This window comes from Drosophila hydei, unplaced genomic scaffold, assembly GCF_003285905.1.
Source record: "Drosophila hydei strain 15085-1641.00,03,60 unplaced genomic scaffold, DhydRS2 tig00008122-arrow-pilon, whole genome shotgun sequence".
In the NCBI taxonomy this organism is placed as follows: Eukaryota; Metazoa; Arthropoda; class Insecta; order Diptera; family Drosophilidae; genus Drosophila; species Drosophila hydei.
In genome coordinates, this window is record NW_022045833.1 from 2,847,554 (window position 1) to 2,868,356 (window position 20,803).

General features: G+C 38.7%; 1 protein-coding gene across 8 annotated transcripts in view; it reads left to right on the forward strand.

The window, feature by feature from the left end:
• The window catches only part of LOC111592425 (RING finger protein nhl-1), a 44,287-nt gene extending 23,964 nt beyond the window's left edge, over positions 1-20,323 (forward strand). For 2 of the 8 annotated variants that reach the window (XM_023304600.2, XM_023304601.2), the window contains 10 exons: positions 1,893-2,035; positions 2,095-3,420; positions 6,094-6,108; positions 7,352-8,025; positions 14,418-14,714; positions 16,555-17,265; positions 19,142-19,301; positions 19,597-19,737; positions 19,811-19,887; positions 19,953-20,323. In XM_023304600.2, the coding sequence (XP_023160368.2) occupies positions 1,893-2,035; positions 2,095-3,420; positions 6,094-6,108; positions 7,352-8,025; positions 14,418-14,714; positions 16,555-17,265; positions 19,142-19,301; positions 19,597-19,737; positions 19,811-19,887; positions 19,953-20,166 (3,758 nt within the window). In that variant the 3' untranslated portion in view covers positions 20,167-20,323. Of the gene's footprint in view, positions 1-1,892; positions 2,036-2,094; positions 3,421-6,093; positions 6,109-7,351; positions 8,026-10,098; positions 10,205-14,417; positions 14,715-16,554; positions 17,266-19,141; positions 19,302-19,596; positions 19,738-19,810; positions 19,888-19,952 lie in introns of those variants that run through there. The other 6 variants (XM_023304603.2, XM_023304604.2, XM_023304602.2 and 3 more) reach the window with 6 other exon arrangements.
• The last annotated feature ends 480 nt before the right edge of the window (positions 20,324-20,803 follow it).

Consider the following 20,803-nt stretch of genomic DNA (forward strand, 5'->3'; position numbering starts at 1 on the left):
AGTTAATAAGCAGACAAAGCTTCGAGTATTTGAGTCTCCTTTTTTTTATTATTATTATTATTTGTTTTTTGACAATTGCTATGCAAATGTGTGTGTGTGGTAAGAAAAGTTGCTCCTTGAGCTGATTTTTGGGCAAATCCTTTCAAGCCGCGCTGTTATGGATAACTGAATGCGATGATACAAGGACTCGCAATCGCATGTAGTATTTGCAAATTCACTTTTCCATATGATTACACAAGAAAATACAGCCAACTATTGATGCAGAGCAAGCATAGCGAGTTTTTCTTTTTTCACTCTATGTGTGTGTGTGTGTGTGTGTTGGTGTGTGCTTGGTGAGCTTATTGTAATGGCAAGAGGAGCGAGCAATTGGTAGCTGAGGCAAGTTCATCAGGCAATGCCAATGCCAATGGTTATGCGAGAGATTTGGCCAGATGAGGTGAGCGGGGCATCTTTGCGAACAATTGATGCAGAAAAGTTTACATAGCTCGACTGTGACTGCGACTGTGACTGTGACTGCGACTGCGACTGCGACTGCGACAGCGACTGCGATTTGCTACACTGTGACTGAGACTCTGTGAAATGTTTGCATTGTTGAAGTAGGAACGATAGAAGAAGTGCATAGAGCAGGTTACGAAGTTGGGTACTCGAGGACCAGTCGAAAGGATAACTAGTGGGGCATGTCGATGGCTCGACAGCTCGTTATTTGCATTATGCATATATATAGCCAAGACATCGGCATGCGCTGGCAGGATATGCCCTGGCAAACGGACGCATAAACAACTCGAACAGCAACGAGCTGGGCTGCGTTTAGATCCAGTTGATTTCTGGCATTTTGGCGCGACTCTTGAAATCGCATTAGTCCCCAGCTGCCCCCGCCATTGACTCTCACTGCACTGCAATCGCAGTCAAGTCAAGATACAAGTGAAAAAAAAAACGAAACTGTTGCCAATAGTGCAAATTGATGGCTTGGCGGCCTGTCTGCAGCAAAAGCAACTGCAACTGCAACTGCTGCAACTGCTGCTGCTGCTGCTGCTGCTACTGCAGTAACTTAGCATCTAGCGACAAGTCGAAATATTTTGGCTGCGCAACAAGCATCGACAAGGCTAAACAAGTTGGTAAAAGGAATGCGATTTGATCGAAAACAAGTGGAATTTCAATTGCTAAGCATTGGCAAATGATTGCGCTGACAACAACTGAAACGTTGTGGAATTGGCATTTGATAAGCTGCGTGACGGCTCTCATTGCATTGGGTTAAATTGTATTTGAAATCAAATGAAACGATTTGCTGCTGAAATATGATTAAATGGAAAATGAAATTACTTTTGAGTGTGCCAATTCGAGCTGTTCCAGCTCAGTTCGTCTTAAGCTCAAGCTTGAAATCTTGTCAATGTTTCCGTGATGTTTCATTTCTATTGTACCTATATAAGCACTTGAAATGAAACTAGTAAAGCTCTTCGGCAGCTGTGTTCCAATTATTGCTATATCATTTCTGTTTCATTTCCATTATGCCGTCACGTACGTTTTTAGAGTATTGCTAATGATACGATATGATAAAGAAATGTTGATACGTTGCTTATAATAAAGTTGTGTTCATGTTCCTATTCACTTGTTTCACTTAAGTTTATACCTATATGAAACACTTTGAAATTGAAATTAAATTGACTCTTTGCACTGAAACAATTTCATTTGGAACGTTTTGGTAACGAAATGTTTCATTTCCATTGTTCCCTAACAGTGAAACATAATGAAACAGTATTACTACTACCCCGCTTAAGTTTCGCCATTAACGTTCCATTTCCATTGTTCCCTAGCAGTGAAACATAATGAAACGCATTACTACTACCCCGCTTAAGTTTCGCCATTAACGTTCCATTTCCATTATTTCATTTCAGGTCAAATCATGGAACGCTGCGGAGTTTGCTCCGAGAAAGCGTATCTATCCCACTGTGCGCACTGCGAGAAAAAGATCTGCGAGGACTGCAAGAGCGCACACATGGACATACTGCGACGTGAGATAACCCGCTTCAATTCACAGGTGAGTCCAACATAACCTAGACCCGAACTGAACTCTAGCTGATAGCTGGCTCTTCATAGATTCGTCGCAGCTTGCATCGATTGCAGGACTCGCTGGCCATCATCGAGAAGAACACGACGAGCCTGCAGACGAATGCGATCGGTGTCACGGAGGAGATCGATGAGATCTACAGGCGCATAACGAAGGCCATAAAGGACAGATCAGATGGCCTTAAGGGCGAAATCGATCGCTATTTGGCCGTGGAGCTGCGCAATCTGACTACGCTCAAGGAGAATCTGGATCTGGAGATCACGAACATCACCAGCAATTGTGACATTGTGGACAAGTACATGAACGAAACTGTCGAATGGGATGACTGCGAGCTAATGGACACCAAGGAGATCTTCCTGAAAACCGTCGAATTTCTGCGTCACTTTGAGTATGAGAACAACGATTACAGTCGTCGTGTGCGCTTCATTGTCTCCATCGATCCCAATCAGTTGGTCATGAATTTGGCCACCTTTGGTGATCTGAACATTGCGCCACACTCAACGCCCAGCGGCTCGGTGAGCAGCTCCCATCTGGCACCGCCCAGTGCACTGCAGCCGGGACTGATGCGCTCAAAGAGCGATCATCGTTTGGCTACACAGTTCCGACAGCAGGAGGAACGCGGCGGCTACAATGATGAGCCGGTGCTCGGTGGCCGGAAATTTGGTGAGCGACCACAGCGCAGCGCCAACAACAACAGCGATCGCTATGGTGACAATCGCTATGGACGCTCCGAGTACGATTACGAAAACGACTATGAGAACGAGCCGGCGGGACGTGCTGCGAAATCGTCGCGTTTCCGTTCACGTTTCGTGCGCTCGCACCAAAACGAAGACTCGGACAGCGAGCAGCAGCAACAGCAGCGCCAGCAGGAGATTGACAAGCGCAAGGATCGCGTGCTGGACAGCGAGGATGTGTCGCGTGGCCAGCTGAGCGGCATAATACGCCTCAGCGATTGCTCGCGCGTTGTTCAACGTCTGGCAGAAATTGGCAAGGAGAAGAAGGAAAAGAAATCGGATGTAGCGGCTCATGCAGCTCAAGCGGCCGTTCAGGCGGCCATCCAGGCGCAAAAGGCCGCCATGCAACGACAGCAGCAAAAAAACCAACAATCGGCGGCAGCAGCAGCGGCCACCGACGAGGATGAGCTGGCGCGTCAGAAGCGCAAGAGCGCGGCAGCCAGCTCCGCGGCAGGTGAAACGAGCAGCGAACAGCGACCCAATACGGAGCGTGTGACAGCGCTGAAGCGAGGTGGTCTCGGCGGCAGCGAGGAGAGCGATAGCAGCAGCAGCAATCAGGCAGCGACAGCAGCAGCGGCGGCATCTCCAGTGCGTACAGCAACGGCGACAGCGCGAGCCGAGGTAAGTGTGAATGAGACAAATGAAGAAGAAGAAGATGAAGCAGAGGAAGCCAGTGACAGCAGTGACAGCAGCGAAGCTGAGAACGAGACTGAAAGTGAGAGCGAGGCAGAGCAACAGCAGCAGCAGCAGTTACAGTTGCCAGAGCAAGCGGATAATGCTACCAGCTCTGAATATGAAGAGGTGACAGCCAGTGAGAGTGAGGAGAGCGACGAAGAGCAGCAGCCAGAGCAGAGGCAAGAGGAGGGCATGCCAGTGATAAATATAGTGCCGCCAGAGAATGACCTGATGGACAAGACGTCTGAGAATGACTGCAATATGGAGCTCATAAGCGATAGGCATATAGAGCAAGGGGCTGAGGAAAAGCAAGAGGAAGAAGAAGAAGAGGAGGAGGAGGAAGAGGTGACAGATGAGGAGGAAGAAGAAAGTGAGGGTGAGGTAGAGACAAGGGCAGAGCCAGTTACAGAAGCAGCAGCTGCTGAGCTTGAAGATGACGAAGAGGAATATGAGGAGGAGGAATATGAAGAATATGAAACAGATGAGGATCAAGCGGAAGATTAGAGAGAGTTAAAAACAGCTAACTTCTATAGAAGAAGAAGAAGTAGATGATGATGTTGATGATGAGATGCAGAGAAGAGGAGAGAGTAATAAGCAAAAGAAAAGGCAGAGCCTAAAACAGAAGCAGCTGCTGCTAAGCTGTGAAGCAGCTGAAGAGCAGGCGACAGACTAGAGAGAAAGAGAAAGACAATTCAGCTGCTCGAGTAGCAGAAGATGATAAAGCGTATATAAATGAAGTAAGAACGGATGAAAGGGAATCCAAAGCAAATGCAAAATCAAAGCTAAAAAAAGTAGAACTTAATTAAGTTGAGAAATATGAAACAGGCAAAAGACTAACAGAAGGAGAGCTAGCTTCTATAGAAGATAAATATGAAGAGGAGGAAGGCGAGTGCAAAGCAGACGAAAAAGGACAGAGCCAAAAGCAAATATAGAACATGATATACACTTCAGCATCTACAACATCATTAATGAGTATAAGCAGCATGGAAAGGATTCACATAAATAAGCGGATAAGCTAAGCTCTGGCTCTTCCTCTCCCTTTACCTCTCTCCCTCTCTCTCTCTCTCTCTACGCTCTCTCCCTTCGTTAGCTGCACTCTCTGTCACTAGATAATTACAAATGAAAATCGGGTTGTCTGCACAGTATTCAATATTTAATATATATCTATATTACGTATACGCCATGCTTTGTCAAATGTTTGTTTGTCCAAAAAAAAAAACGAAAGTAAAAAGATAAAAAACTCTTCTTTATTTGTGTTCAGTGTTCACACTTCCCTACGCTCCGTAAGTCTGTTAAATATAAAAAACCTAAACAACAAAAAAAAATGAAAAAAAAATCGAAAAACAAAAGCAACAAAAAAATTTTACTTACTGTTAACCGTTAACTATTTACCTGTTACCCGTTACCTGTTTACCTGTTTACCTTTTGACCTTTTTGACCATTTCGTTTTCTACTGATGAACGCTAACAAAATGCCAAATACGAATTGTTTTTGTTTTTGTGTGTTTTTTTCCATTTTTTTCCTTTTTTCTTCTATGTGTCTTAGGCTAAGTTTCATTTATTTACTTTGATTTCATTTCACATTGCTGTCTTGTGGAGCGCCTTTCATTCGTTTTCATTTGTTTCTTGTTGTTATTAATGCTGTTTTGGGTCCAAACCTTTTCCAACAATCAACGCCTAATCGACTAATGTAAGCTAAAATATAAAAAGAGAACAAAAAAAAATTATATAAACCAAAAGTCAGAGGTCAGGCTGAAGACTAAATACTCTTGTAGGGTGAACGTGCTATGTGTGTGGTTCAACTGACTCTGAGTTGAGTGTAGCTAAAGTACCTGAGCATAAATTCAATTATTGTGTGATTTTAAGTAAGGCAGCTATATGCTATGGCAGTCAGTTATTGATTAGACTTGCTAAAGCTAGAAAATGTCAAATTTGACAAAGATATTGTGATGATTGATTGAGGAAAGTTTTTCTTATAACAATTCAATTTTTCAGCTATGATACTAAGGGGTGATCTTGATATGATTTTTTACAATGGTAAAAAGTTTCATTAATAAAGCCTTAGACTTCAGCGAGAAGCACACATAATATAAGACTTGAATGCAGCTAAGTCAACTCAACGAGCAATGCTGCTCAGGTCTACCGACATATATACAAAACCTTCTGCCATACCTAACATATTTCCTATCAAAAGTGAACCCTACAAGAGTACGGCCTAAGCCTCTGGCTAAAAGTATATAAATAATTGTGATACAAAAAAATTAAAAAAAAAATATATTCAAACAAAAGAAATGAAATTTTTGTAGCGTTTCGACCCAAAAAGCAGGGACATCAGAAATAATGAATTGTACAAAAAAAAAAAAAAAAAAAAGCAACACAAAATTGAGTTCACAGTAATTTAACATCTATTACCTTGTCGTTTAATGCTTAGTTAGAGACTGCAAGCAAAAGAGTTACGAATAAAAAATAAAACACAAATTTTTATGTGTAACAAAAAAAAAGAAACAAACAACAAAACTCTCGAGTAATTTCTGTTACATTTTATTGTTTTATATGCATTGATTCTCGCTCTATCTCACTCTCTCTCTCTCTTTCTCTCTCTTTTTCGCTGTTTTGCAAGTGGACAAACGATGTGGTAGTGATGTTAATTTGCTTAAACCTAACTAAATACATCTGTGCGATTTTGGCTGGCAACAGAAAAAGCTAAAAAAAAACAAGAAAGAAAAACCGCCAAAACCGCCAAAAACCATACAAATCACATTTTTATCCGCTATCAATTTTTTATTTCATTTTGATTTTGATTTATTTTCTTAGTTTTTTTTGGTTTTCATTGTCACAAATTTTCTGATGTCCGTTGTACATATATATATATATAGATATATCCTGTGTATGTGTGCCACCTTTGTATCTGTATTGTTAGCCTTCCTGTGCCAGGCATTGCGCGTGGCATAGCTTTCAATGGTAGCATTTCAATCATGTCTGTCAGCCGTTGCTGCTTCCGTCAGTTTAACAACGTATTCATTTACCGTTACATACACATCTTTGTGCGTGTGCGTGTGTGCGACATATGCGCACTCGGCTGCATATTTGTCTTGTTTTGTTAACAAGCAATTTTTGACAGAAAAAGTTGAGAAAAAAAACAGAGGGAGAGGCGGCTTCATGCATTTGCGGAAATATCCTTAGAACATGAGGTGGAAATTTTTTCAAAAATTATATAAAGCTCTAAAAAGACTTGGATATGTATAAACAATTGAAGTGATATATATAGAAACAATTTTTTTATTATTATTTTTTTTTGGATACTTTGGCAAGTGATAACATCAAATAACTCTCTAAGACCAAAAGCTGCAAATTTTTAAAAAAATATATAAATCTTCAAAAAGACATCTATAAAAAAAATTAATTGTAAAATTAATTAAATTAAAAAAATCTATATATAAATGCATTTTTTGAGCTTTAAATATTTGTCTTATAATGTCAAAAAATTACTATTAATTTTTTTTGTTTATAGAATTTATTTGAATATTTATTTTGAATTTTTTTGACTTGCTTATTTTAATTTTTTTTTAAATTTGCCCTTTATTTTGGTTAAAATTATTCAAACGTTTCAAGCTGCCCTCGTCCTGTCAAAAATCGCTCTGCCTTTGACGTTTGTCCCAGTGCCCAGAAATGCCTTACCCCTTGCCCCGCCCCTTGCCAGCCGCCCACATCGTTGTCACTTGCACATTGTCCATACGCCATCCATATGCATATTCGATATCTTTCTTTCTCTACTTGCATTTCGTTTCGCTTGCAACCCAAACAACAACAAACAAACAAACAACTAACAGGCTGACAGCGCCACAGACTCTGATGCAACTCCTACTCCTACCCAACAGTCCAAACCGGCCGTGTCCGCCCAGGTGGCAGCTGTTAAGAAGACACAACGTTCTGGCAGCAGCGATAGCAGCGCCTCCACCGAAAGCTCCGCCAGCTCGGCAGCAGCAGCAGCAGCTGCGGCAACAACAACAACAACAACATCAACTAGTGGCAGCAGCAGCGCCCAGCCGGCCAAGGCGGCCAGCTCCTCACGCTACTCGAGCGCACGAGAGGCTACGGTGACAGCGACGCCGGAGAAGAAGCCGTTCGTCAGTCGCTTCCTGCCGCAGCATAGCAATCCAAGCACTTCCAACGGCTCCGCGGATAAGAAGAAGGCCGAATCCGATTCGAGCAGCGAAGAGGAGACCAGTTCCGAGTCGGAATCTGAATCGGAAGCAGAGTCCAAGCCGAAGACAAGCGCCGCAGCTAGCAGCAGCAGCAGCGCAGCAACCAAATCGACGCCCAGCAGCGCAGCCAGCTCGACGACAGCAGCGGGCAGCAGCTCCTATAGAGATCGCCTGGAGGCAAGACGCGCCTCGCGCGACGACACCAACTCGACGACAACGCGCAGCAGCTATGCCACGCCCAACTCCAGCAGCAGCGGCTACGGCAGCAGCAGCTCACCGCGCACCCGACCAGTGCCGGCAGCTCATCATATAGCGGAGAGCGACGATCGTTATGGCAGCGGCAGCAGGTATTTTCATCCGAATTTCCAAGATATCTATATATATATATATTTATCGATTTTTATACAATTTAATATCTAACTCTATAGATTTATAACTGTACTTTTTACTACTAAACTTAAGCATGGCTCACGTTCAGTTTGCAATTAATTTGTGCTATTGATTGTGGCTTACAATAATATAACACAATTCATTATATTAATAATAAACACAATTCACACACATGTTGATACATACATACATATATATATATATATATATATATATATATGTATATATATATATATACACGCACAGCCATACTCCAATATATAATGAATAATGAGCAATGAGACTCGTGCATGATAAATATAAATTAACTGTCGACTGCCTTTTATAGAAGCGAGTTTAATGTGGGGCGCAAAGGAACTATATATAATATATGAATATATTAGCATTATATATATCTGATTAACCTTTAGGTATAATTATAGAAATATATATACCTTTGAATACGCTATATATGACTAACAAATGAGCTCTCTAGCTGTTAGCAACAAGTCACTCAATCAGTCAGTCAATCAGTCAAACGGCAATCAGTCTATGAGCTAGGGAATTATTCAGGCTTTAAGCAACATATTCCATCAATCAATTACTGCATCAATCTAGTAGTGAGTGAGTCAATCAGTGTACAGCTAAGTCAGTAAGACAATCAATCACTTTGTCAATCTATTTATTTAGTTTATCAGTTGTTAGTCAATCAATCAGTCAGTCGTAGACAACTGAGTGCCAGTCGTGCTGTTAGTTATATATTCCATCAATCAGTTAGTTCATCAATCAATGAGTCTCTGAGTCAATCAGCCAGTAGGTTAGCCAATTAGAGCATTAGATAATCAATCAACTGGTCTGCTTTTTTATCATTTTGCCAGTTTTTAGTTACTCAATCAATCAGTCCAGCAATCAATCGTTATTTTAGATAAATAAATAAAGATTTAGCTATAGATATTATCTATTGTATGTCTCTCTCTAAATCAATCAGGCTGTCAATAAGGCAGCTAGACTACCTATAAACTGGCTGTGTAATCGATCAATCAAGAGTCAATCAGTAAATATATTTGTTAGTTTGTTTATCAATCAAACAGTTTTTTTATCCATTTGTCAGTATGTTAAATCATAGTCGATCAATCAGTCAGACTTTTAGTCGGTCAATCAGTCAATCTATTTTGTTTAATTTGGTCAGTAAGATAGTCAAGCTGTCAATCAAGCAATTAGTCAGTTAGTAAATAAGTTCGACCGGATTGCCTGGCAGAGTAATCAATCAGACAATTAATCAATCAAGCAATTCATCAATCTGCTAGAATTTAGTCAGGCAGTTAAAATTAATACATCTAATTTGATATATAGATATTCCACATGCCAAATCAATCAATAAAACCTCAATTAAATAGGGCATTTATTATATATGATAAGTTTCAGGGCATTTGTTATTCGGCTAATAAAAATCTAATAATCCCAGCATTCAAAAACTTCAATTTATTTAATTTTTTCATTTATTGCATTAATCAAATTATTGCTTGTTTATAATTATAAAGTGCGTGAGATCAATTTACAATTTTAATTTGCTGAACACACACACGCACACACACTCCCACACACACACACACACAGACACGTGCACGCAGCTATACAGAAATGGCAAAACAATTGAGCTTAAATTGAAATTAATTGATTTCATGATTCATGCAAATGCAGAATGAATTTGTTATTTATTGTTTGTTGTTCGTTGTATTTGTTGTATTCGTGTGTATTTGTTTATGTGATCTCTCTCTGCTGCAGCTTTGTACAACTGTGCGACATTGGCATTAGCATCGCATTGGCCATTTTATTGCTCATACGCCTCGTGTGGCGTTTAATAGTCAAGTTCTTAACCTTTGCAGCAGCAGCCAGCCAGCTCTAGGTAAAAAAAAATAGCGTAGCACTCACTGCCCACCTCCTTCCCACCCTCCCCACTCTCTGTCTCTCTCTCTCTCACTCACTTTGTCTATATACGTATCTCACTCTATGTATTTGTATCTTGTTGTTCTCTATGTTCGTCTTTGCAGCGCACTGCCCTTTAGCATACCGTACATAAGTAGGCCCCACCGGGCTCTGTACCGAAAGCGATTTGCGGATGTTAAGCGTGACACTAAATAGTTGACTATCAGAAAGTTATAACTGAAGTTCATTATCTATCTATCTATATATCTATCTATATATATATATGTGCATATATACCACCTCCATCCCTTGCCTGAAATGTGCCTCACAATCAAATTAAATGCGTGCAATTGCATTCAAATGTTTTCTTTTTATTTATTTGTACATGGAAATCATGTTGCAGTCGGGCATAACCAACTGCATGCATACGCGTTCATGGTACAAAAAGAGCTGAACTTGTGAACAAATCAAAGTTTTTTCGATTTGTCTTGTCCAAATGAGTTAACGTTATCCAGGTCTAACTGTATCGTAGCTCATCTCACTTAACTAACTAAAATCTTGGAAGAATTCGTTTTTCTTTGCCATCTGCCACGCCCACATTATTTATATTCAAAGCACCTTTACACCTTTTGAGCTGCGGCTAAATCTAACTACATATTCCATACTTTTAGTTCATGCCAAACCAATATACCCTCTTTTGACCAAGTAAACAAGTATGTACACTGCTCAGACAAATTTGCTTACAAGTTGACTCCTAGCTTAGTTTCTAATTTTCCCTTTTGACCTTTTCATCTGCAGTCAAACAAAGAAAGGTCCTAATAGTCTCAGAGGCTTAAAATCTTAACCCTAGATGTTTTTTTTTTCTCTTGTGACTTGGGTAAATGGAAGTTTTTCAATTCAAGTTTTGCTATATAAAAAAATATAGAAAATAGAAGTTTTCACTTTATTTATTTAAATTTATAAAAAAATAAGGAAACTAGAAGTTTTCAAATTTTATTTTGATATATAAAAAATCATAGAATTTTTCAAGTTCAATTTTAATATATAAAAAAATAGAAGTTTTTACATTCATTTTTAATTTATATAATCTATTTTATACTTAAGGAGTTTTGGGCTTTAAAATTATATGAAAAATATCTAGTTAGTATTTAAAAAAACTTACAAAAAAAAGTTGAAGAGTAATCAATTTATATTAAATATATAATATTTATAATTTATAAATTTAAACATATATATTTTGGCTTAGACATAAATATATTTTTATTATACATTTCTAAAATATTTAAAAAATATATTTTTTCTTAATAATATATTTATGGCTGTAAAGTAATAAAATTTTTTTTTGTAATTTCAAAATAAAGCATATTAAATAATGTTATATATATATATTATAATATATATTATATATATATATTATAGTATATATTATATATATTATATATATTATACAAAAGAATTTAAATAATTAATATATAATTTTTGTGGATTTTTAATGATTTTTTTTGCATTGCAAACTTTGACTAAAATTTGTTTTATTGTAAGAAAATTAAATTTTGTCAAAGACTTTTTTATATATTTAAATATATATCTAAATATATAAAAAGGTCCTTGACAAAATTTAATTTTCTTATATATATTATATATATATTTTTGAATACAGAAATCGAATATAATTCTTATTAATTGGAAAAAATATATATACATATAATTTTTTTGTATGGAAGTTAATTAATAAGAATTATATTCGATTTCTGTATTCAGATAATAGAAAGTTTATTATTATGAATATTATATTCAAAAAAAAAAAATTATATATAGTTCAGTAACTATGCAATTTTCCATAACAAATTTGATTAAGAACTTAGCTGCAGGGATTTCAAGTCGTTTGACATTTTTGAAAAATTGAATTGAAAAATTGTTATACAGCTGAGTCAACTAGCAATTGGGGAATAGCTGTCCACAGCTTACAGATTTATTACAGATGCCACAAAATGTTATTGAAATGTCAGTGAGACTGTGTGTGTGTGTGTGTGTGTGTGTAGTGGCACATTTTAGCTTGAGCTGACATCAAGGGGTTAAGTAGGGACAACTAGAAGTTGAGTCCAAGTCGAGGCTGAGAGCGGGAGCCACTCAGTGGCTGCTTCAGCAGCTTCAATTCAATTCACAGCACTTTACAATGACCTTTCACACACACAGAGTAAGAGAGAGAGTGTGTGAGTGCGAAAAGGGTTCAAATGCCGTTGAGCTGTTGTCGTTGTGTGTGCGCTCGTTCTTTAATTTATTTTATTGACAATCATATTGAATATTGAGTTCTTTTTGCCGAGTCGCACAAGTTGCGTAATGTAATTAAAACTTGTGGCCCAGCAAGTGGAGCACCAATTGCAGTTTCTATACTCGCTGCACGAACTGATCAAGCGAGTATATTAGCTCGACTGTTGGGAAGTCTGATATTTGGTATATATATAGGCAGATATATAAACTGTGTATTTGGCTTAACAAAAATTGTCGCTGCTAAAGTTATGCAAAAAGTTCAAAATTTTCTCTTAAAATGAGAATTGATTAAACATTTTTTTTGCACATTCGATTTGGGGCGTGGCACTTAGGGTAACATATAGCTAGAATCTGCATATTTGTTTATTGAGCTTAGTGCTGAGTTGGGCTTTATATAGTTCAACAATTTAGGGCGTGTCAATTTAGTAGATATAGTTTATGGTTTTTTTAGTTAGATTTTTTTTTTTTTTTTTTTATTAAGTGTAGAACTTGTGCAAACAAATTTAGTACCTTAACAACACATGTATATATATGAAATTAGAGCCAAACCACAGTCACATTATGAGGAATTAAAAGTCGATAGTTTACTGCATGCCCATCGTTTTGGCAAAACCTTGCCGTTTAAGGTGTCTTAGGGTTTTGTCAGGCATTAGTTAGCACCTCAAAATTTGATTTCTAAGCTCTAAGAATCAAACTCAATTGTGGGCATGGCAAATTGTCATTAACTATATATACTGCCAGCTGTTGAGCTAAGCTCAAGCAGTTTTTGCAGTTGAAACAGTCTTGAGCTAAGCTACAATTTAATTCAACTAATATATGTTTCAATTTATAATATGAATTTATAATATTATAATATAAATTAATAATATGAATTAGCCCTTTGGGTCGTGGCAAGTCAAGAGCTCTTTTGCAGATCTGTATTTCTATTTAATATATTTATATCACGCCTATTCAGCCGTGGCATGTTCAAAAACGAGTATGGGGCAGTCGTGGTCGCCCGTTCCAGGTTTTTGTGTGCACACAACAATTGTTTAAATATTGAATAAAACATCGAGCTTCGTTTTTGCTAGCATACGAAGTAATATATATATATATATATATATATAAAAAAAAATATATAAAAAAAAAAAAAAAAAATATATATATATATATATATATATATATATATATATATATTTTTTTTTTTTTTTTTTCATGGCAATAATCAAAGCTTGTTTTTTCGGCTGCTAGCTCATGGCATTTTTTTTTTTGTGTAGTGTAGTCGCAACACATGCCACATGATGTGTGTTGCATGTGGTGTTGCATGGCCTGGCATTCATTTCATTGTTTGACTACATGGCATATATTCAATGTAATCGATGTGGCGTACTAACAAAACAAAAAGCATTGCCTACATTTGTGCGTCATGCGACGTGGGAGAGAGAGAGAGAGAGAGAGAGAGAGAGAGAGAGAGAGCTAGAGAGAGAGATGGCGCGTGCAGTGTTACGCTGTTGCTTCTGCCCTTGGCCTGATTACTTATCAAACCGTATTTAATGAGCTTTTTGTATTTACTTTCAGTATTTTTTTTGTGATAATTGTATTTGGTATTTAAATACCGTGTAGTGTGCTTTGTTGTTGCTTTAAATGTAGCCGTTGGCCTTTGTAGTTTAATCAATGTTGCTTTGTCTTTTATTGCCGCACAGCTTACATACCCTGTAAATGCCGAGCCCCACTCCCACTTATGTATATATATATATACCCTGTAAATTGTTGTTGCTCTGTGTCTAAACTTTTGCGCTAATGTAAAATGTGAAATTTAATTAGAAACTTTTTCGGTTGAGCGCACATAATTTTTGTTGTTTGTTTTTTGTATTTTAATTGAATTTGGTTGCCTAATAAATGAGCTAGAGAGGGAGCGAGCGAGAGAGGTGTGAGGTGTGAGCAGAGGGTGAGCGAGGCAGTCGTAAGCTCGTTACACACAGATTTAAGCTAGTTAAAAGTTAGTTCACGCGAGGCGCTTACAAAGTTTTTTTACAGCCAGGTGCGAGGCACACCCACAGACACAGCCACCCGCCCACCTACACACACACACACACACAAACTTCAACTTCTACAAAAGCAACAACAAAACACAATTTAAACAAAAAAAAAGTGTTAAATATAGCATAAAAAAAAAAACAAAACATTTTTCTAGCTACACAAGCCGCTTTCTAAACAAGAGCAAGAGCAGCGCAATTGTTGCGCAGCCATCGCTATCCACGCCGAACGCCTCCTTCGATGATGATGGCAACGGCACGGGCACCGGAACCGGAACCGGCGACGATTCCGACAGTCGCTACGGCACTGGCCGCTCACGCTATCTGGCCATGAAGGAGCGTCGCAATCGCTTGGCGCGCAGTCGCTCCTCGCATCAGTTTGGCAACGAGGACGATGATCTGGACGAGCCCGTATCGCCGACGACCGTTTCGCCATCCGCTTACCTGGCCTCAAGGTGCGCAAGTCAAACACAAAAAAAAAAAAAAAAAAAAAAAACAGAAAAATACCAAAAAAAAAATACCAGACAAAAATGAGTGCTACGAAATCAATCCGAAACTCCGTTGTATATAGGACGCTAGCGTTTGTACATATGGCATATATGCTATAGATCTATATATACTCTATATACTCTATATATACTCTATATAAATCTGTTATAGACGTTTCTGGGCGCTTTCAATGTGCGTGTGCTGTACCCCGCCGCCCCGCCCCGTTTTCTTTTTTTGGCCTGCCCTTTATTTTATAGCCAAAAACAAAGCAAAAAAAAACAGAAAAAATTTGAATTTCAAATTTTTGTATAATTTCATTTTTTATGAGTTTATTTTTTTTTTATTATTATTTATTTTTTATTTTATTTTAATTATTTTTTTATGAGTTTCTCTGCGTGCTGAACCCACGTTTCTTTACCACGTTTCGTTCTCGTTTATGTTTGCACTCTATACACACACACACACACACACACACCCACACACACTAATTCCAGTTTTTCTTATGTAATTTATTATTTAAATTTTTGATTTGTTTTTATTTTTTACAAAATTTTTTACACCCAAAAACAAAAAAAAAAGTTTTTTCTGCGCGTTCAAATTAACCGAAATTAACAGGATTTTTAAAGCCACTTTGTATAGTTGTTTCTTTTTCACTGTCTTTTCTTCAACTACAGTTGCGACCACTCTGTACAAATCTCATGCAGTCTCATGCATCCTCATGCAGTCTCATGCATTCTCATCATGCATTTTTCCATTTCAGTCTCGTTGCGCGCCTCATTCATCAAAGTTGAAAGAAAAAACCAGCTCAGCAAGCGTTCATTTGAGCCAGCTCATAATTTCAGTGATAAGCGAGGGTTGCTCGTTGAGTTGTGCGTGCGATTTGCTTTATACTGCTGTTGAGAATCGGCTTACGGTTTGACAGTCACTGGGCTGCATATTGTAAACAGTCAAATATTCGTGTAACTTAGCTAACAAGCTGAGAGTCAAGCCACTGAGTCAGTGCAACTATCCTACTCTCAACTTACAGTTTGACAGCCACTAAGCAGTTTGACAGTCACCTCTTAGCTCTAGCTCAACTGCACATGCGTGAGTTTCTAATAGTTAAGTCAAAGAGGTTTGACAATCAGCTGCCAGTTGAATATTACTTGAAGCCAATGACTTTCCAACTGTATTTCAGAAACTAATTATGTGCGAACAGTTACACAGCCATTGTTATGGCTCAATGACTCATCAACTGCTTGAACAAGCCAAGAATTGCACAATTTGCTTCCAGTTGCATTCAAACTGTATTCGAAGGATTTTCAAATGTTTATTCTGCCAGCAGCCTTCAAACTTCAATTAAAGTTGCAGTCAAACTGTATTCAATAACTGTTCTAATAACAAAGTGAAAATCTGATGCCAAACAGTTTGACAGTAAATGACTTTCAAACTGTTCTAGCATGCAAATATACCATTTACAGTTTGACTAGCACTGCACTCAATTACTTTCAAATTGTTTAGTTTGAGAGTTAGCTTGGCAGTGCCACTCAAACCGCAGAAAATGGCTTTACAACTGTTGGCTTCAGCAACAGTTTGACAGTCATATTTCAACAATGCCTTCCCAACTGTTCGGCTTTGGTAATTGATTCAGTTTACAATGACTCTACAACTATTAGCTACACTTAAGACTACACTTTGACACTCAGTAGCGCAGTCGCCGTCAAACTGTATGCAATGGTTCTCAAACAGCTTCGCCCAGCAACTCAACGCCCAGCGCTCGTGCTCAGCCTTCGCCTTCAATCTAATCCTTTCCCAACTGTTTTGCAGATATAGCGGCTATGGCAGCAGCGATCTATCACGCAGTCGCTCCTCGCATGCGCTCAAATCGCGCGACAATTCGCCCATAACGGATCGCAGCGCCGGATCTTCGCGCAGCGCCTTGGGCAGCTCGGCGGACAACAAGGACGGCGAGGCGCTCAGCTCGTGGGCGCGTTATCTGAAGAACAAGTACGGCAACAAGAGCTCAAAGGATGCGCCCAGCAGCAGCAGCGGCGGCAGCGCACGCGATAGCCATGCCTCCGGCTCGACAGCTGCCAGCAGGAGCACGGCCAGCGATGTGTCCAGGCGGTTGAGCCTGGGCTTGCCGTTGCGTCAGGCCAATGAGCTGGCCTCGTCCGACGATGACGGGTCAAAAAACGGGCTAGGCTCCCCTACGTCCCCTACGGTAGCAGCAGCAGCCGGTATAACCGGAGTGGCAGGTACTATCCCTAAACAGGTATACCTGCGCAAGCGCCAGCAGCTGTTCCAGTTGGGGGGCCGGGGGAGCGAGCCCGGATCCTTCACGTGGCCGCGCGGCCTAGCCGTCGGCCCCGATAATAGCATTGTCGTCGCCGATTCAAGCAACCATCGCGTTCAGGTCTTCGACTCGAATGGCATATTCGTCAAGGAGTTTGGCGAATATGGCAACGGCGAAGGTGAATTCGATTGTCTAGCGGGCGTGGCAGTCAATCGCATCGGCCAGTACATCATAGCCGACAGGTGAGTTGACCAACAAACACGACTTTGCCATGACAAATTTGGCTGGAACTAAAACTTCAAGTGACGAACTCTGAGTGCCTTGCATCGAGTTAACATGTGTGCATAACCAAGAGTTTGCGCGACTAGCAGTTACCCTGCATAAATTGGCTAAAGTCAGCTCAAGTTTCGCTGGAGTTTGCCAAGCAAACAAAGCCTCGAATTCGGGTTCTTCTTCTGCTTCTATATTTGCTGTGCTCTAAATCTAATTGAACTCTCTAACTACGCATTCCCAACACTCTTTCGATTCCTTTTCCTATTCTCACAAAGAAAAGAAAAACTTCTTTTCTATTTGCCGCAGCATTCACATTCCTTTTGGACAGCTCAGCTGCTTGAGTTGGCTCAGCTTTTTAGCTGCGCTCGGCTTTAGCTCCATCGACTCTTGGCTGCATTTTAATTAAGTCGAAACAATAGTCCATGATTAATTCTTGGGCTTAGCTTTATGCTGGAGCCGTGTAATTGGCACAGCTAAGCGCATAATAGCCGCGTTAATGAGAAACATGTGCGAAGGACCCAGCCCTGCCCCGTTTAAGCCGCATGTAACCTAACGCCGCCCAGCGTTTTTTTCTCCCTCTCTCTCTCTCGGCCTGTTTACACATGTGCATATGCCCAATCTTTGGCTGTGTGTAGGGGCTGTCATTCATTGTCTGACGAGAAATCTCGTTAAGCGCCAGGGTCGCATGGTCGGTCGGTCGTTCGTTCGTTCGAGCCTCATTGTCTGTCTCAACTTTGATTTTGCACGTTAAGCGGCTTAGTTGTAAGCCCAATGCCCTGGCAAAAATGCGTCACACGATGCGACCGACCACGCCCACTGGCCTAAAGTTACGGCACACGGTAATGAGTTCTCAACGCCCCATTTTGTAATTAATGACAGTCCGAAGCGCGTTTCACAATTTGATGGCAGAGTGACTGCAAATAGCACGACTCGGCAGAGGCCAACGCAGTTCTCTGCGATTTGTTTGCTGTAAGTAGAAAGGCAGAAGGAGAGAGTGAGATATTTATTCTCTAGTTTTAGAGACATTTTAACTGTTAAAAAAAATAATTCAAACAAAGCAAAAATCAAGTAGAATTTTAAGTAAAAAAAAATATTTATTAAAAAGAAAAATAAATAAATTTGAGTTATAAAACATAAGTTAAATAATATTATATAAAAAAATAAATTTTTAATAAGTAATAATGAAAAATGGATATGAAAAATAATAAATAATAGTTCAGAACCAATTGAATTAAATAAAATTCAAACTCATTATTTTATTATTATTATATATTATATTATTTGCTATTATTATAATGTAAAAATAAAAAATATAATAATATAAATAAAATATAGAAAATAGTAAAAAAAATGAATTGAATATTTTAAAAAATAATAAAATAATAATATAATATAATAAAATAGAAATATGAAAATAAAAATATATATTAAAAATAATAATAATAAAATAAAATTTAAAATTATTTCTTAAAAAAATAAAAAACAAATTAAAAAAAAAATTGTTATAAAATAAAAGAAATAAGTTTAAAATTAAATTACATAAATATAAAGTAAAAAGCAAAAATATTTGTCCTAAATAAATATAAATCGAATAAAAATAAATATAAATTTCAATATTTATATATAATAAAGATAAAATAAAAATTAAAAATATATTAAGCACAGGTAAAAATAAAATGAAAATAAAACTAATTAAAAAAAAATAAAATATATATTATAATAAAAAAAAATTAATTTACAATAAATAAGAATAAGTTTTTAAGCTTTAATTGCAGCTATTTAAAATGCTCATTATATTGACTTAACATTTTGACATTGATTTCAACTCTGTTTGCCATGTTGCAGATACAATCATCGCATCCAAGTGCTCGATCCGCAAGGACGTTTCTTGCGCGCCTTCGGTTCGCAGGGCGTTGCAGATGGCAAATTCAATTATCCTTGGGGCGTTACAACCGATGCACTCGGCTTCATTTACGTATGCGATAAGGAGAACCACAGAGTGCAGGTGAAATGCTGCAAATATTTATAAACAAGTGCGGGAGAGGGAGAGGTGAGGGTTGAAGTGAGACAGGCAGCAGCTGCAGCTCAAAGTCTTGCCCAATTTGTCACACTTGAGATGGCTGCCAGGCGGATAGCGAGCTGGGCAGGCAGGCAGACAGTCAGGCATCTGCAGTTGCCTACAGCCACGCCCACTCAATTTTCATGCGCTTAACGCAGTCAGAGCGCGCTGCCCTCTCTGCCTCTCCCTCTCTCTACTTGCTTTTATATTTTTTTATAAAAAAAACTATATCATGGTTCAGGTTTTCCAATCCGATGGTTCCTTCGTTGGTAAATTCGGTTCCTGTGGCCGTGGCGAGGGCCAACTCGAGCATCCGCATTATATAGCCGTATCGAATACGAATCGTGTTATTGTTTCCGATTCGAATAACCACAGAATTCAGGTAAGCTGACCAAACGAATTTAATTGGAATCGCCTACACCTGTTACCTGTTACCCTCTCTCCATCTCCCTTAGATATTCGATGTTAATGGCAAAGTGCTGTCCACAGTGGGCGGCGAGGGCTCTGATGATGGACAATTTAAGTTTCCACGGTGCGTATACTTAATATAGCTCTAGAATATACATATAAATATATAATTGATATGCCTATATATAGCGGCGTGGCTGTGGATGATCAGGGCTATATCTTTGTGGCCGATTCTGGCAATAATCGCATACAGATCTTCAATCCGGATGGCAGCTTCCTGAAGACCTTCGGCTCCTGGGGCTCCGGCGACTCGGAGTTCAAAGGGCTCGAGGGCGTGGCCATTATGTCAAATGGCAATATTTTGGTGTGCGATCGCGAAAATCATCGTGTTCAGGTATTCTGAGCCCTCCCTCACCCACACACACAGCAATTTATGATTTCAATTTAATTTTATTTTGAAAAAAATTAAAAAATTGAAAAATTGAGTTCAAATTTCTAGGCCTAGAAATTAGCGCAACTCACAAAAAAGGGAAATGAAAAATTTGAAGAAAAAAATCGAAAAACTTGTTAGAAAAATCAGATAAATATATCTACTTTATATATATCTATATATGTATTGCATAATGAAATAAAATAAAAAAAAAACCAAAGCGAAAACTCGTCAGAGTTGGAGTGAAAAAAAAACAGCAGTTGGCCCAATCATTTCGACCACAAACAAGCAAAACTCGGGCTTGGGCCATAATTCTCCTGCGGGCCTAATTGAGATTTATCTGAAATTGCATTCGTGGCGAGGCTGTGCGAGGCACTTTATTAAATTAAGAGCTTCTTCGGGTTTGCTGCAAAATGAAAGTTTTTCCTTTATTTTTTACATAAACTATATGGTTTACTGTGCGTGTGTGTTGGAGTGTTAATGTGTGCGTGCGAGTATCAACAAGCACTGAGAGCACAGCTGCAGATTTATGTGTACTCGCATAAATTTGTTTGCCAGCAAATGTTGCGCATACGCCATGTAGCACTGCTACAAACAAAATGTTTATCTA